This window comes from Bison bison, unplaced genomic scaffold (genome assembly GCF_000754665.1).
Source record: "Bison bison bison isolate TAMUID 2011002044 unplaced genomic scaffold, Bison_UMD1.0 scf7180017864530, whole genome shotgun sequence".
In the NCBI taxonomy this organism is placed as follows: domain Eukaryota; kingdom Metazoa; phylum Chordata; class Mammalia; order Artiodactyla; family Bovidae; genus Bison; species Bison bison.
This window is the reverse complement of record NW_011495080.1, coordinates 8131073-8146061: the sequence shown is the minus strand read 5'-3', so window position 1 is coordinate 8146061 and position 14989 is coordinate 8131073. Positions and strand designations below refer to the sequence as shown.

At 49.5% G+C, this 14989-nt stretch overlaps 1 protein-coding gene across 1 annotated transcript in view; it reads left to right on the top strand.

Moving 5' to 3' along the window:
- The window catches only part of SMO (smoothened, frizzled class receptor), a 24542-nt gene extending 9933 nt beyond the window's left edge, over positions 1 to 14609 (top strand). Inside the window, exons 3-13 of the mRNA XM_010831760.1 lie at positions 5942 to 6147; positions 6824 to 7033; positions 7276 to 7448; positions 7784 to 8003; positions 8099 to 8222; positions 9653 to 9745; positions 10419 to 10527; positions 11456 to 11641; positions 12057 to 12205; positions 12713 to 12847; positions 13065 to 14609. Of these exons, the coding sequence (XP_010830062.1) occupies positions 5942 to 6147; positions 6824 to 7033; positions 7276 to 7448; positions 7784 to 8003; positions 8099 to 8222; positions 9653 to 9745; positions 10419 to 10527; positions 11456 to 11641; positions 12057 to 12205; positions 12713 to 12847; positions 13065 to 13477 (2018 nt within the window). The 3' untranslated portion in view covers positions 13478 to 14609. The remainder of the gene's footprint in view (positions 1 to 5941; positions 6148 to 6823; positions 7034 to 7275; positions 7449 to 7783; positions 8004 to 8098; positions 8223 to 9652; positions 9746 to 10418; positions 10528 to 11455; positions 11642 to 12056; positions 12206 to 12712; positions 12848 to 13064) is intronic.
- Positions 14610 to 14989: the final 380 nt, after the last annotated feature.

Sequence of the window (14989 nt, the reverse complement as noted above, 5' to 3'; positions counted from 1 at the left end):
CTTCTCCTCCTGCCCCCAGTCCCTCCCAGCATCAGAGTCTTTTCCAGTGAGTCAACTCTTCTCATGAGGTGGCCAAAGTACTGGAGTTTCAGCTTTAGCATCATTCCTTCCAAAGAAATCCCAGGGCTGATCTCCTTCAGAATGGACTGGTTGGATCTCCTTGCAGTCCAAGGGACTCTCAAGAGTCTTCTCCAACACCATAGTTCAAAAGCATCGTTCTTCACTGCTCAGCTTTCTTTATAGTCCAACTCTCACATCCATACATGACTACAGGAAAAACCATAGCCTTGACTAGATGGATCTTTGTTGGCAGAGTAATGTCTCTGCTTTTCAATATGCTATCTATGTTGGTCGTAACTTTCCTTCCAAGGAGTAAGCGTCTTTTAATTTCATGGCTGCAGTCACCATCTGCAGTGATTTTGGAGCCCCACAAGATAAAGTCTGACACTGTTTCCACTGTTTCCCCATCTATTTCCCATGAAGTGATGGGACCAGATGCCATGATCTTAGTTTTCTGAATTTTGAGCTTTAAGCCAACTTTTTCCCTCTTCTCTTTTCACTTTCATCAAGAGGCTTTTTAGTTCCTCTTCACTTTCTGCCATAAGGGTGGTGTCATCTGCATATCTGAGGTAAAATTGTGTCAAATATTATTTTTAAAGTACATAAATATAGAAAAAGTGAAGAAACTATTATAACACCTATGTTCATACTTTTTCTTTTTATTTTGTATTTTATTAAGGAAATAAAACAAGGGAATTCCCTGGCAGTCCAGTGGTTAAGTCTCACAGCCAGAAAAAAAGAAAAAAAAAATAGATAAAATCGATGTCCCCTTTCTTCTTGTTTCCAGTTGCATTTCCTTCTGTTCTCTGGGAAGCTTCCCCCATCCCAGTAATTTGCATATTTATTTTTTAAGCTAAATTACTTTAATAAAATAGGTAGTACAAAATTGAAAAGTAACCAAAGTTAAACCCTTCCATTTCTGCTGCCTGCTCCCCATTTCCCCTCCCAGAGGCAACCGCCAACACTAATTTGTGTGTCTTTTTGTAGAATCTAACGTGTACAGATGTATGTGTGTTCTTATTTTCCCTCCCATAACCAGTAGTGGTTCTGCAGGCTCAGTTGAGTGTCCTCTACTCAACTGCACCCGTTTAACAGGACACGGTGGAGGTTGTTTCAGTTCATCACAAATGGTTCAAGCCTCGATAGTGTTCTATTATATTGATGTGTGACATTTTATTTAGTAGGTCTCCTATTGATGGATATATATTAAGGATGTTTCTACTCTTTTACTATTACAAACAATATTACAATAAATAATCTTATATATGATTTTTGTGAACATATAAAGTGGAATTGTGAGTATATTTGACAGCTGGTATCAGATAGTCTCCATAAGTATTTAATAATTTTTATTCCTACTAAAAATGTACAAAACTGCCAGTTTCCCGTACGCTCTTGCCAATGTAGCATTTTCAAATGTTTTGACCTTTATCCTTCTAAAGATTAAAAAAATATGTCATTATAGTTCTATTTCACATTTATTGAGTGAGACTGAACATCTCTTTATGTTTTTAAAGGCCATTTGTATTTTCTGTGTGTGATCTCTTGTTTATCTTTTGCCTATTTTTTTATAGGATTATGAATTTCTTATTGATTTAGAAGAGCTTTATGCACATAAGGAAAGTAATTCTTTCTTTACCTGTGATGTTTATTGGAAATATATTTTCTCAGTGTGTTGCTTTTCTCATGATCTTGTTTTTTACCCTGCTGAATTTATCTATTTTTCTGCACTGGCAGGCAGCTTCATTCTTTACCACCAGCACCACCTGGGCAGCCACTGTCTATTTTTCTGAAGTCTTTTCTTCAAATCTTTTATTTCACAATTTCTAGTTTTGTGTCATACTTCAAAAGGCCTTTTCCAGTCTAGGATTTTCAAAAAACATTTTCCACTTTTTCTTCTAGTAGTCTAATTTTTTAAAAATAATGTAGTTATTTTGATTTATCTGGAATTTATTTTTTATGGAAGAAATGGGGTAAAGATCCAACTTAGTTTTTCCCTGAGCTGCCTCATCAGTTGTCTTTCTTTTTTTTAAGCAGTTTGATTTTTTAGCTTTTCTTCAGTGAGTTTTTACTTTTAAAATTAATTTTTATTTTATATTTAAAATTAGTTTTATTACATTTTATTGTTTTATTACTTAAAATTAATTTACAATGCTGTGTTAGTTTCTGCTGTATAGCAAGGTGAATCATTATACATATACATATGTCCACTCTTTTTCAGATTCTATTCCCTGTAGATCATTACAGTGTATTGAATAGAGTGCCCTGTGCTATGCAGTAGGTTTGTTTTTTCTTTTTCTCTTTTTTTTCTGGCTGCACTGCATGGCATGGGGGATCTTAGTTCCCTGACCAGGGGATCAAATGCGAGTCCGCTGCATTGAAGTTTGGGGTCTTAACCAGTGGACTGCCAGGGAATTTCCCTCAATTGTCTTTCAAGATTTATTTAATAATCTATCTTTTCCTTGAGGATTTTATTTTTAAAGTACAAAACAATATTTAAAATGAAAAAAAAAAAAAGAAAAGTTGCACACTTTAAAAAGCTGATAATTGAGACCTCCCTGGTGATCCAGTGGCTAAGACTTTGAGCTCCCAATGCAGGGGGCCTCAGTCCAACCCCTGGTCAGGAAACTAGATCCCACATGCTGCAACTAAGATCCCGGTGCAGCCAAATATGTAAACAAATTATATATATATATATATATACACACACACACACATATATATATACATACACACATACATATATTCAAAGCTGATAATTACCACAAATATCACAAAATCCAGAAAAATAAAGGATATGTATGTGTGTGTGCATGTGTTCTATTAATAGTTATTCATTGTTATATTACAAAGCATTCCAAAACCTGGTGGCTTAAAACAAGAACCATTCCTTTTGCTCATGAGTCTACAATCTGGGCAGCACTCAGCAGGGATGGGTTGTTTCTGTTCCCAGATGTCTGTGGCCTTCACTGGGATATCTGGAAAAGTTAGGAACTTGAAAAACGCAGCATCTCTTTCTCTTTCAAGGAGAAGGGGACAACAGAGGATGAGATGGTTGGATGGCATCACTGATGCGATGGACATGAGTTTGAGTAGGCTCCAGGAGTTGGTGATGGACAGGGAAGCCTGGTGTGCTGCAGTCCGTGGGGTCACAAAGAGTCGGACACGATTGAGCCACTGAACTGAACTGAACTGAACTGAACTTTCCCTTTCTTCTTTTGGCCCCAGGGTCTGTCTATACAGTCTCTCCACCAGGCCTCTTCAGCAGGACAGCCTTGGGATAGTTAATCTGATTACATGGCAACTGGGCTTCAAGAACAAGGGTTCCAAGAGACCCAGGCAAAAACCGAATGGCTTCTTATTATGATCTAGGCTTGAGAGTCTGAGAACATCACTGCCACCACATTTTATTGGTGGAGCAAGTCACTAAGACCAGCCCATATTCCACAGTATCTTTATTCAACGTCTATCTGTTTCTCCTCTATAATACATTTTACTCTAGGGAGCTCCTCCCTATTTAAAATGTATTGTTTAATAAACATCCAGTAAAATTCACTTTCTTTGTTGTCACAGTTCTGTGAGTTTAGACAAAGGCATAGCCTGGATGCAGCCACTGCATTCGAGATGGAGAACAGCCCCATCACCCCCAAATGTTCCCTTGTGCTGTCCCTTGGTAGGCAAAGTCATCTCCTACTCCATCCCCTAGCAACCACTGCTGTATCCTCCACCCATGCCCAGGCAGTCAGAATTTTGGAGACTGGGTTCTCCATCTAGAGGGATAAAGGTCCCCCAGGTGATTCTGATTTGAGTCAGGTCTGAGAACTGTTGTTGGGGACATGTCTTCTTTTAAAATATCAGTTCAGTTCAGTTGCTTAATTGTATCCGACTCTATGGCACCCCACTCCAGTGCTCTTGCCTGGAGAATCCCATGGATGGAGGAGCCTGGTGGACTGTAGTCCATGGGGTCGCTAAGAGTCGGACACGACTGATCGACTTCCCTTTCACTTTTCACTTTCATGCTTTGGAGAGGGAAATGGCAACCCACTCCAGTGTTCTTGCCTGGAGAGTCCCAGGGACGGGGGAGCCTGGTGGGCTGCCGTCTATGGGGTCGCACAGAGTCGGACACGACTGAAGTGACTTAGCAGCAGCAGCAGCTATAGCCCCATGGATTGCAGCACGCCAGGCTTCCAAGGAGCAAGCATCTTAATTTCATGGCTGCAGTCACTTTCATCACTGCAGTCATCTGCAGTGATTTTGGAGCCCAAGAAAATAAAGTCTGTCACTTAAAAAAAACTTTATATATATATATATATATACTTTTGCTGCATTGGGTCTTAGTTGCTGCATGTGGATCTTTAGTTGCAGCATGCTGCCCCTTTTAGTTGCAGCATGTGGGATCTAGTCCCCGATCAGGGATCAAACCTGGGCAGAGTCTTAGCCGCTGAACCACCAGGGAAGTCCCCCAAGAACACTGCCTATTAAGCAATAGGAATTTGCTTTGCATCCTTAGAATAGGCTTTGCTAGTGAGAGCTATGAGTGGTCAGAGGCCTCAGATAAGTAACAGTAACAGCTAATATCTCTTGAGTGCTTAGTATATGACAGGTACTGGGCTATGTACATTTGGTACATTATCTCACTCTGCACCACAGTTCCACTAAATCTTTTATCCCCATTTCACAGATGAGGAAATTAAGGCTCAAGATTAAGTAATTTGTCCAAGATCACACAGCCAGGAAATGGTAGAGCCACAATTTGGACTCAGGCAGGCCAAATTTCGAGGTCCATGCTCCTTATCCCTCCCTTCCCCAAAAGAGAAGTTACCTGCCCCCACCAGCTCCAGCCTGGGCAGTTCCCCATGTTGGCTCTCACTTCCTCAGAAGCTTCTCCTAATACAACATCTTGTTTGGGAAATAGGTGTTCCTGCAGGAGGGATGATTCAGGAGGAATAGAGGGATGGAATGCTGAAGTGAGCTTAGCCACGGGGGAGCAGGGTAGAGGCCTGGGCTGGGGCGGGGGTGCTGGGAGACCTCCACCTGCGTGCGTCTTGCTGACAAGACCTTTCCTCCCCCTGCACTGGATACAGCCTCCTCTGTTTCTCTCCATCTGATTTCCTGTTTCCTCTTCCGGCTTTGGAGTACCTGGCTCCCCTGACTACCTCTTCCTAAACTCCTACCTGTTCTCTGTCCCACCTCAGCTTGGTAAGAGGAACAAGGGTCCGGGGGTCTGGGCAAGGGGAAACACCTCCTGGATCTGGTGCATGGGCCCTGTGGGGGTGGGTGCCACAGCCCTCCTTCCGCATGGACTGTAGAAGGTTTAAGAATGCCCCTGAAAAAGTAAAAGATAAATTGATTTTGGGTTCTCAGCCAGAGGTGCCAACATTCCTTTAGTGGGTCATTTTGAAATGGGGGCTTTTTAAAAACTTTAATTGAACTGCAATATATTAATACATGGAGAAAAGGGCACAGATTGATTTTCACAAGGTAAATATACCCATGTAACTGGTACCAGATCAAGAAATAGAATACTACCAATGTCCCAGAAGTCCTCTTCAAGCCTCTTCCAGTCCCAACCCTGGAGTGGGAGGGGTGGGGAGCATTTTTTTGGTTGTCACTAGGACTTAGGGTTTCTGTTGGCATTTAGTGGGCACGGTCTAGGGATGCCAAATGTCCTGCAGTACATGGGACAGTTCTGCACAAAGAACAGTCCCGCCCAAATGCTCGGCTGAGAAATGCTGTGCCTGACGGTGCTGAGCAATCATGGCCTGCAGCATGGCCAAGAGAGATGCCTTAGGCCCAGGGAACAGGGATGCAGCTGGGTCTGTGGGTCAGAGTGAGGAGGGGTCTTCACTGCAATGTATCCACACTGTGGCTACACCCGCAGGCCTCCGGAATGCCCCCCGCTGCTGGGCAGTGATCCAGCCCCTACTGTGTGCTGTGTACATGCCTAAGTGTGAGAACGACCGGGTGGAGCTGCCCAGCCGCACCCTCTGCCAGGCCACCCGCGGCCCCTGTGCCATCGTGGAGAGGGAGCGGGGCTGGCCTGACTTCCTGCGCTGCACCCCCGACCACTTCCCCGAGGGCTGCCCGGTGAGTCCTCTGCAGGGCCAGGGCTGAGCTGGGCATGGGGACAGGGCCCAGCAGGGGCAGGGAAGCTCAGAGCCTACTGTGCTGAAAGATCCCAAGTCATGGGCTCAGCGAGCCACAGACCCAAACCCAAACTGGGCCAGTCCATCAGGGATTATCTTATCTAGCTATGAAACATTTTTGAGCACCCACTCTGTTACTCACTGGGGAGTTACAGGAGTCATGAGTGACAAACCTATTCTCAGAAAGTTTATTGTCTGTTTAGGGAGTCAGGGCTTGGGCTTGCACGTGTAAAACACGAGAGACACCAAGACAGGGATGGGATCTAGTTCTGGGGTGAGGGAGAGCACATTAATAATAATAGTAATCATTATTTATTACTGTCCAAATACATTTTAAACATCTTACATTTATTCATTTAACCCTTAGATCACACCATGAAGTAAGTACTGCTGTCCTATAGATCAGGAAACGGAGCTAACAGGGAGGTCACGTAACTTGCCCTAGGCTATGTGGTCCCTGAGCGGCAAGGCTGGGATTCAGATGCTGGAAGGTTGTCTACAGCACCTGCGCTTTCAGCCTCTCTGCCGTGCTAACCCTGCACCTCTTATTAAACCAAAGGTCACCTCGAGCCTGCTGCTTTCCGTTGTATTGTCTTCTCCCCTTCTCTCCTTGCCAGAATGAGGTGCAGAACATCAAGTTCAACAGTTCCGGCCAATGCGAGGCTCCCTTGGTTCGGACCGACAACCCCAAGAGCTGGTATGAGGATGTGGAGGGCTGTGGGATCCAGTGTCAGAACCCGCTCTTCACCGAGGCCGAGCACCAGGACATGCACAGCTACATCGCGGCCTTCGGGGCTGTCACGGGCCTCTGCACACTCTTCACCCTGGTCAGCGGAGGGCAGGCCCCGGGTGGAGGGCAGAGGGAGAGGCGGGGGCCCGGGACCCTCAGGCTGCCTGTAAAGTAGGAAGGGAGCCAGTTGTCCGTGGGAGGCTGGGCTCTGGGAATCGGGGGGAGGAGAACTTGACAGGGGTCTTCAGGGAAGGATGGTGATTAGAGGGGTGGGGAGTTCCAATAAGAGTGGCAGAACAGCCCTAACCCCGTGGAACGGGCCCCTCTTCTCTCTTCTAGGCCACATTTGTGGCTGACTGGCGGAACTCCAATCGCTACCCTGCCGTCATTCTCTTCTATGTCAATGCATGTTTCTTCGTGGGCAGCATTGGCTGGCTGGCCCAGTTCATGGATGGGGCCCGCCGGGAGATCGTCTGCCGTGCTGATGGCACCATGAGGCTCGGGGAGCCCACGTAGGTGTCCTGGGTTCCCAGAGGCGAGGGCGAGGGGAAGAGGCTGATGCCCATTTTCCACAAAAGGGGCAGGTTGGACTGGAAATGGAGACTTCAGCGTGGGATTCAGCTCTGCCTTGTTGCACCCAAGGTCTTCAGCACTAGAGCCTGGACCGTTCACATCTTCTGTATCCTCTTCACTTCTGACCCAAGCCCGGTCTCCAAGCCCTGACTCCTAGAAGAACCTTCAGACCTTAGAAGCCAGGAGTCTGGGGACCACAGGGCCAGAGGGGGGGAGACTTGGTAGATGGAATACAGAATGAGCACCCCAAGTGACACCCCACTTGTCTGCACAGCTCCAATGAGACCCTGTCCTGCGTCATCATCTTTGTCATCGTGTACTACGCCCTGATGGCCGGCGTTGTCTGGTTTGTGGTCCTCACCTACGCCTGGCACACCTCCTTCAAAGCCCTGGGGACCACCTACCAGCCTCTCTCCGGCAAGACTTCTTACTTCCACCTGCTCACGTGGTCACTCCCCTTTGTCCTCACTGTGGCAATCCTCGCCGTGGCCCAGGTCTAGTGACTGGTACAGGGTGGGGACCTGTGTGGGGCGAACGTGGGTGCGGGAGAAAGTGACCCCCTCTGTCCCCCTACCCCTTCCTCCTGCAGGTGGACGGGGACTCTGTGAGCGGCATCTGTTTTGTGGGCTATAAGAACTACCGATACCGCGCTGGCTTCGTGCTGGCCCCCATTGGCCTGGTGCTCATTGTGGGAGGTTACTTCCTCATCCGAGGTGAGTGAGGACTGGGCTGAGCACCTACTCTGTGTAAGCAGGAGCCAGGAGCTGCCAGCTCTGCTGCTTTTGAGGCAGGACCTCAGCTGGCTCACTGGGGCCTTGGGGTAAAGGGGAAGGACAGACACAGCACCACAGACAGACACAGCACCACAGACAGACACAGCACCACGACACTTAGGGTGGGGCAGCACCTTTGTTCGGCTAGAAAAATGCTGCCCTCAATCCAGCCTTGTTTGAAGGCTAACGGCTTGCTGAGTGGAGCTTGGGCTGGGTCCCTACCCCTGCTCAGCTCTGACCAGATGCCCTTGTGTGATAAACACCTTGAGTGACCTATCTCATCCATGTGGGCCAGCTGGGGGCCTTCCATCGTGTGTGTGCCCTGAATTCATATACACGCCCAGTCTCTGGAACTTGGTTTCTCAGCTCCTTTCTGCCCACGGTGCACACACACGCAGAGTTTTCACAACACACACAGATTCTCTGTTTCCTCATTTCCCTGTCTCAATCTGCCGCCTCCACAATGAGCCTCCGTGTCTGAGCTCATTTTTGTTGAGCGTTCTCTGTAAACTTCAGTTTCCTCCCCCAGCTCCTGTTCAGCCCACCTTGTTTCCGTCTCCTTGGCAGTGGCTGAGCCTCTGATGTGTTTTGTATCTGTGTGTTCCTGTGCGGTAGCCACCAGCCACGTGTGTTGAAACTAGTCCAGGTTGAGACATCTCATAGCATAAAATACAAACTGCACTTCAAAGACTCAAGCACACACAGAAGTAAACAGTCTCATTAACAGCTTGTTATATGGATTACACGTTGAAATAATAATGTCGTAGACAATGATTTATTGTTTTTAAGGTGTATTGAAGTTAATTTCATTTGTGTCCTTTTACTTTTTGAAGGTGGCTTCTAAAAAATTTGAGATTATGAGTTGTTATTCAGCTGCGCAGTCATGTCTGACTCTTTGTGGCCCCATGGACTGCAGCATGCCAGGCTTCCTTGTCCTTCACTGTCTCCCAGAGTTTGCCCAGACTCGTGTCCATTGAGTTGATGATGCCATCCAGCCATCTCTGGAAAATTTGACATTATGAGTGTGGCTCACATTATATTTCTCTTGGACAGCAGTGTCCTGGGGTCTCTTCTTTGGCCTTTTTCATCATAATAACTTTGACCCACTGCCTTTCTTAGGGAGGCTGGACCAGGAGTGAGGCGTCTTTGGTCTCCACTGTCTGCCTGCCCTGCTCCAGTCTTTCCTGTCTGTAGCATGTCTGCCACCAGCTGCACTCCAGTGTCTCCAGTTCCTCCAGCTTTAAATCAGCACAAGAGTCATCAGACCTGGGATTCCAAGACCATAGGACCCTCCTGGGATGCCACACACCCATGCCTCCCAGAAGAGTGGTCTGGCCCCCACTAATGTCTGCCATTTCCCTTATGTTCAGGAGTCATGACCCTGTTCTCCATCAAGAGCAACCACCCTGGGCTGCTGAGCGAAAAGGCAGCCAGCAAGATCAACGAGACCATGCTGCGTCTGGGTGAGTGGGTCTGTCCATCATCACGCCCACTGGGGAAGGGTATTGGAGGCTGAAGTTAGCAGTTAGCAGCCAGGGGGCAAGACTAGGCTCTGTGTGTGTGTGTGTGTGTGTGTGTGTGTGTTGGCGGTGATGCTGGTAGTAGCAGCTCAAAAGGGAAGGTACCTTCCTTCTCAGTTGGAAGAATTCAAGTTCATGTCAACACTTGAGGCCTATTTAGAACCCTTAAGTGCCTCTAATTTCTTATCTTATTTTGGAGAAAACAATTCTTTGGTATGTTTTATTGACGTGTACTTAAATCACAATGTTAATTTCTAGTGTATAGAACAGTGACTCAGATATATATATATCTACAGATAGATAATTTTTCATATTCTTTTCATTATGGTTTATGACAGGATATTGAATATAGTTCCCTATGGTATATAATAGGACCTTGTTTATCTATTTTATATAGAGTAGTTTCTCTCTGCTAATCCCAAACTCCTGATTTATCCGTGCCCCACTTCCCCCACCTCGGTAACCATAAGTTTGTAGAGAAAACAGTTCTTAAACCGAGCCCAGCACAAAGTCACCCCAGAGTTTTTCAGGCCCGTGTGGGGCGAACACCTCCTCCCTACCGCCGCTCCCACACCTGGGATGGGTGACGCCCTGCCCCACCCCTGACCCTCCACAGGCATTTTTGGCTTCCTGGCCTTTGGCTTTGTGCTCATCACCTTCAGCTGCCACTTCTATGACTTCTTCAACCAGGCTGAGTGGGAGCGCAGCTTCCGGGACTATGTGTTGTGAGTAGGGGACTGGGGGCCTGCAGTGGTGGGCACTGGAGACCCCTCTCTGCGATCCAGCAGGGGTCTGTTAGGTTCCAACCTCAGAGGGCGAGAGAAACTGCCTGTCTTGCTTTGGGTGCTCACACTGTTAGTTGCTCCGTAATTTGCAGACATGGCCAACAGCCCTGGGGTCCCTGCCCAGCTCCGCCCTTCCCTCTCATCCCCAAGGCTGCCTGGCTGGTGCGTTTGTAACTGTTAAGCCATTGTATGTTTTGGCTTCTCCCCACCTCTTGTGTTGGCCACAGATCTTGATTTCTATTTCTTATGGACTCTTTACAGAGCATATTGCAAATCCCTGCACAGCAATAGTTATCGCTCTACAACAGGTTAACAACCCATTAATGCTTTCTGGGTTTGCCTGTGCTTTTTTTGTGTCACATGATGATAAATCTGCGAGGGTAAGGCACCTCAGCTACTTCAAAAAGTGCAGTCTGTACTGATACGAGGAATAGGAGTTAAAATGCTCATTGGGACTTCCATGGTGGTCCAGTGGCTAAGACCCTATGCTCCCAATGAAGGGGCCTGGGTTTGATCCTTAGTCAGGGAACTGACTGCAACATGCTGACTCCCACATGCTGCAACTAAGACCCTTCGAAGTCAAATAAATAAATAAATACATTTTAAAAATCCTAAGTGCTTCAGACTCTTCCTTAAAGGCTCCAGCTTCCAGTGTGTGCCTGGGTCCCTCCCCCAGAAATTTGATTTCATTGAATGGGGTGTGGCCCAAACATCAAGAGTCATTAAAAGCTCCCAGGTGACTCTAATGATCACCTAGGATTGCAAATCATTGATGTGGGCTTCACTCTTTCTAGTGTTGGGATTGATTGTCTGGGCAACCACCAGGGAGACTCAGAAAGCTTCACCCGTCTACTACCCCTTGCCACAGATGCCAGGCCAATGTGACCATCGGGCTGCCCACCAAGAAGCCCATCCCTGACTGTGAGATCAAGAATCGGCCCAGCCTCCTGGTGGAGAAGATCAACCTATTTGCCATGTTTGGAACTGGCATTTCCATGAGCACCTGGGTCTGGACCAAGGCCACACTGCTCATCTGGAGGCGCACCTGGTGCAGGTGGGGTCAGCAGCAGCCCGTCCTGACCTGGCTGCCTCGTTCTCTCAGTCTCAGCATCCTGTAGGCTCGGTCAGGTCTCACAAGTCCCAGCACAGCCTTGAGCAGGTGTGATTTCTGAGGGGCCGAGCGGCCGAAAGCGGCCTTTCCTGTGGCTCACCACTGCCCCCTGGTGACACCTTGTGTCCTTGCGAGGATGGGCCAAAGACTGTGCCTTTGCGTCTTCTAAGAGAGGAGTGATTCGAGAGCTGGGCACAGGAGCCCTGCATTCTAGCCTCCCTTTTTGGCAGAGAAGGCCTCTACTCTTCAGAGCTCTGGAGGCTCCTTTCCTGGAGGGAATGGATTTACTGGTCTTTTGCAAGATTTGAGGGGAAGCGGTTGCTCCTCCATGCCCCCTGCCCCATCTTTTTGCCCTCAGGTTGACTGGGCAGAGTGATGATGAACCCAAACGGATCAAGAAGAGCAAGATGATCGCCAAGGCCTTCTCCAAGCGGCGGGAGCTACTGCAGAACCCAGGCCAGGAGCTCTCCTTCAGCATGCACACCGTCTCCCACGACGGGCCTGTGGGTGAGCTGCTACTCTGTTTTCCTCTGGAGCCCATTCCCAGTTCCCTTCCAGGCTGGTGTGGCTTCATGGTCTGTTTGCAAGGCTGTGAGGAATGGCGCTCCTTCTTCTGTCTACATACTCCTTCTTCTCCAACCCCCCACCCCCATCCCCCCACCACTCCATCCCAGGCTACTCTCCCCTCTGTTTCTGCCCCTGGGTCTGCTTGCTGGTGATTTGGTTCTAAAGGACTCATCTCCCTCACCTTCAACCGTCTTCTTCCCCTGTTCTCCCTGGGCTACAGGAAGTCAGGTTTCGGGCACTGGGTTTCTGGCGTCTCCTCAGGCCCCCATGCCCTTCAAACTGGGGATGGGTAGAGATCTGGCTGTGCCCACCAGGGTGGGCTTTGTGTGCTAAGTTGAGTGGGAGCCAAGGGCTGAGGGAAGGTGAATGGTACCGAATATGGAAGGAGCAGTCACGGTGAGGGCCTGGGCAGTCATGGCACCTTGCCCTTTCCTTCCATCTCCACAGCGGGCTTGGCCTTTGACCTCAATGAGCCCTCAGCCGACGTGTCCTCTGCTTGGGCCCAGCACGTCACCAAGATGGTGGCCCGGAGAGGTGCCATACTGCCCCAGGATGTGTCTGTCACCCCGGTGGCAACGCCAGGTATGGATTTCCACTCCTGTAGGAAGGTGGGGGATGTTGAGGCTGGAATAAAGTCCTGGAGTGGAGTGACAGGAGCTGCCGGCAGGGGAGAGGGAGGGGAAGGCCTTGGAGAACTATAGCATGGGTTCCCGGCTCCAAGAGAAGGGGCCCGGGGAGAGAAGGTGCCACGCGCACAGAGCTTAGAGTCCCAGGCTCCCGTTCTCTCTCCCACCGTCAGTGCCCCCGGAGGAAAAAGCCAACCTGTGGCTGGTTGAGGCAGAGATCTCCCCGGAGCTGGAGAAGCGCCTGGGCCGGAAGAAGAAGCGGAGGAAGAGGAAGAAGGAGGTGTGCCCACTGGTGCCACCCCCGGAGCTTCACCTCCCCGCCCTGGGCCCTGCCTCCGCCCCTAGTGCGGTCCCTCGGCTGCCACAGCTGCCCCGACAGAAGTGCCTGGTGGCCGCGGGCGCCTGGGGACGTGGGGAGTCCTGCCGACCTGGAGCCTGGACTCTGGTCTCCAACCCCTTCTGCCCAGAGCCCAGCGCCCCAGCCCCTGTGGCCTGGGCGCAGGGCCGCCGGCAGGGACTGGGGCCCATTCACTCCCGCACCAACCTGATGGAGGCGGAACTCATGGATGCAGACTCCGACTTCTGAGCCTGGAGAGTAGGACCTGCAACAAGAAGGAGGAACAAATACCGTTCCGAGGCTTTTCTTCCTCCCTGAGAGTGCTTCTGTCCAGGATCTCATCTTCGCGAGCACCTGAGGGCCCAGTTCCTTCCCGGGAGAGTTCAGTGTGGACGGCTCATGGCACCAGGACTGCAGGAAGGAGCCCTGACATCTCCACAGCTAGGCCTCACCGGGGCAGGGCCCTGGAGGTTAGGGTCCTTGATTCTGCCCCACCTGGCTGGCAGCGTCAGTCTCTAGCGGTGTCATGGGTAGCAGAGCTCCTAGTGTGGCGGTAAAGGTGCGAGCAAGGCTGCGTGGGCTTGCATGCATACTTGCATGGGCTGTGGTGGCCAGCCCCTGTCTGGCAGATGAGGGCTGGCTGCCCTTGTTTGTGCCAATGGGTGCCCTTCCCTGGCACTCTCAGACCAAAAGTGTTTATTGGGTCATTATCCCTTTGTCCACCTGAGGACAGAGCTCCTTTCTCCCCTTTCTGGTTGGTTGTGGGGCTGGGAGTACTTACTCCCATAGGGGCTATAACCTCTCTTAAAAGTGTCCAGCTGGCTCCACCGTAGGCCAGTAACCCACCCTGGGTGTTGTGGCACCCTCCTTTCCCCTTTCCCCTTTCGGTTCAACCAGGCCAGCCTCTTCCTGTTTCCTGTTTGTTGATTAGGACCCAGAGTTGCAGCATTTTCCACCCTGCCCCCACGCCCTACCCCTTTGCTGCTGGGCTCCATCTCCAGGTGAGAGGTTGGTTCAGCCATAGAGCCTGGCATGGTGGAGAAGCTGCGAGTGATGGGAAGCCTCTGGGCCTCAGAGAGATGCATGCTATCTCTCAGGGGATGGATCCTCTGACTGAGGAACTACCCTTAGGAAGCTGCTGACACTTCAGCCAGGCAGGAATGCTTCCTTCAACTTCCATAGTTGGTGGGTGAAGAGGTTCCCACCTCTCATTACCCCCATCCAAGGCCCCAGCGTCAAGAACCAGACAGCAGGGAGCTTTAGCAGCTGGCTGGGTTCCAGATCAGAGGGTAGGGATAAGGAAACAAAATATAAACAGTAAATAAAAGGTTTTTGTATAATCTATTGATGTGCTTCTTTCCAGAGGCCCCGTCTTGACCCACTTACCTGGTCGTAATCTCGTTTTGTCCTTCACTTCCTCTGCAAACTATTCTGCAAGGCCAAGAGCTCAGTTCTAATGAGGTCACCACTGACAGATGTCGGGCCGATGTCAGCTTAATGTGCTGGCTGTCCTTCCTGGCCAGTTGGTTCTATATATGGACAAAGGCTCTGGCCACAGCTGCCTCACTGCGCATTGATCATGAGATGAATGAGCAAGGACGTGCAGCTTGTCCCTGCAGTGATGACACTTGCAGAAAGCAAGTGTCCCCTGCTGGGGAGTATATGTGGGCATGGATCCTCATGGCAATCCCAGGCCCCCTCTGGGAACCTCTTGCCTCTACAAGGGATATCTGTGGGACCAGGTGCATTCGAATCCACAGC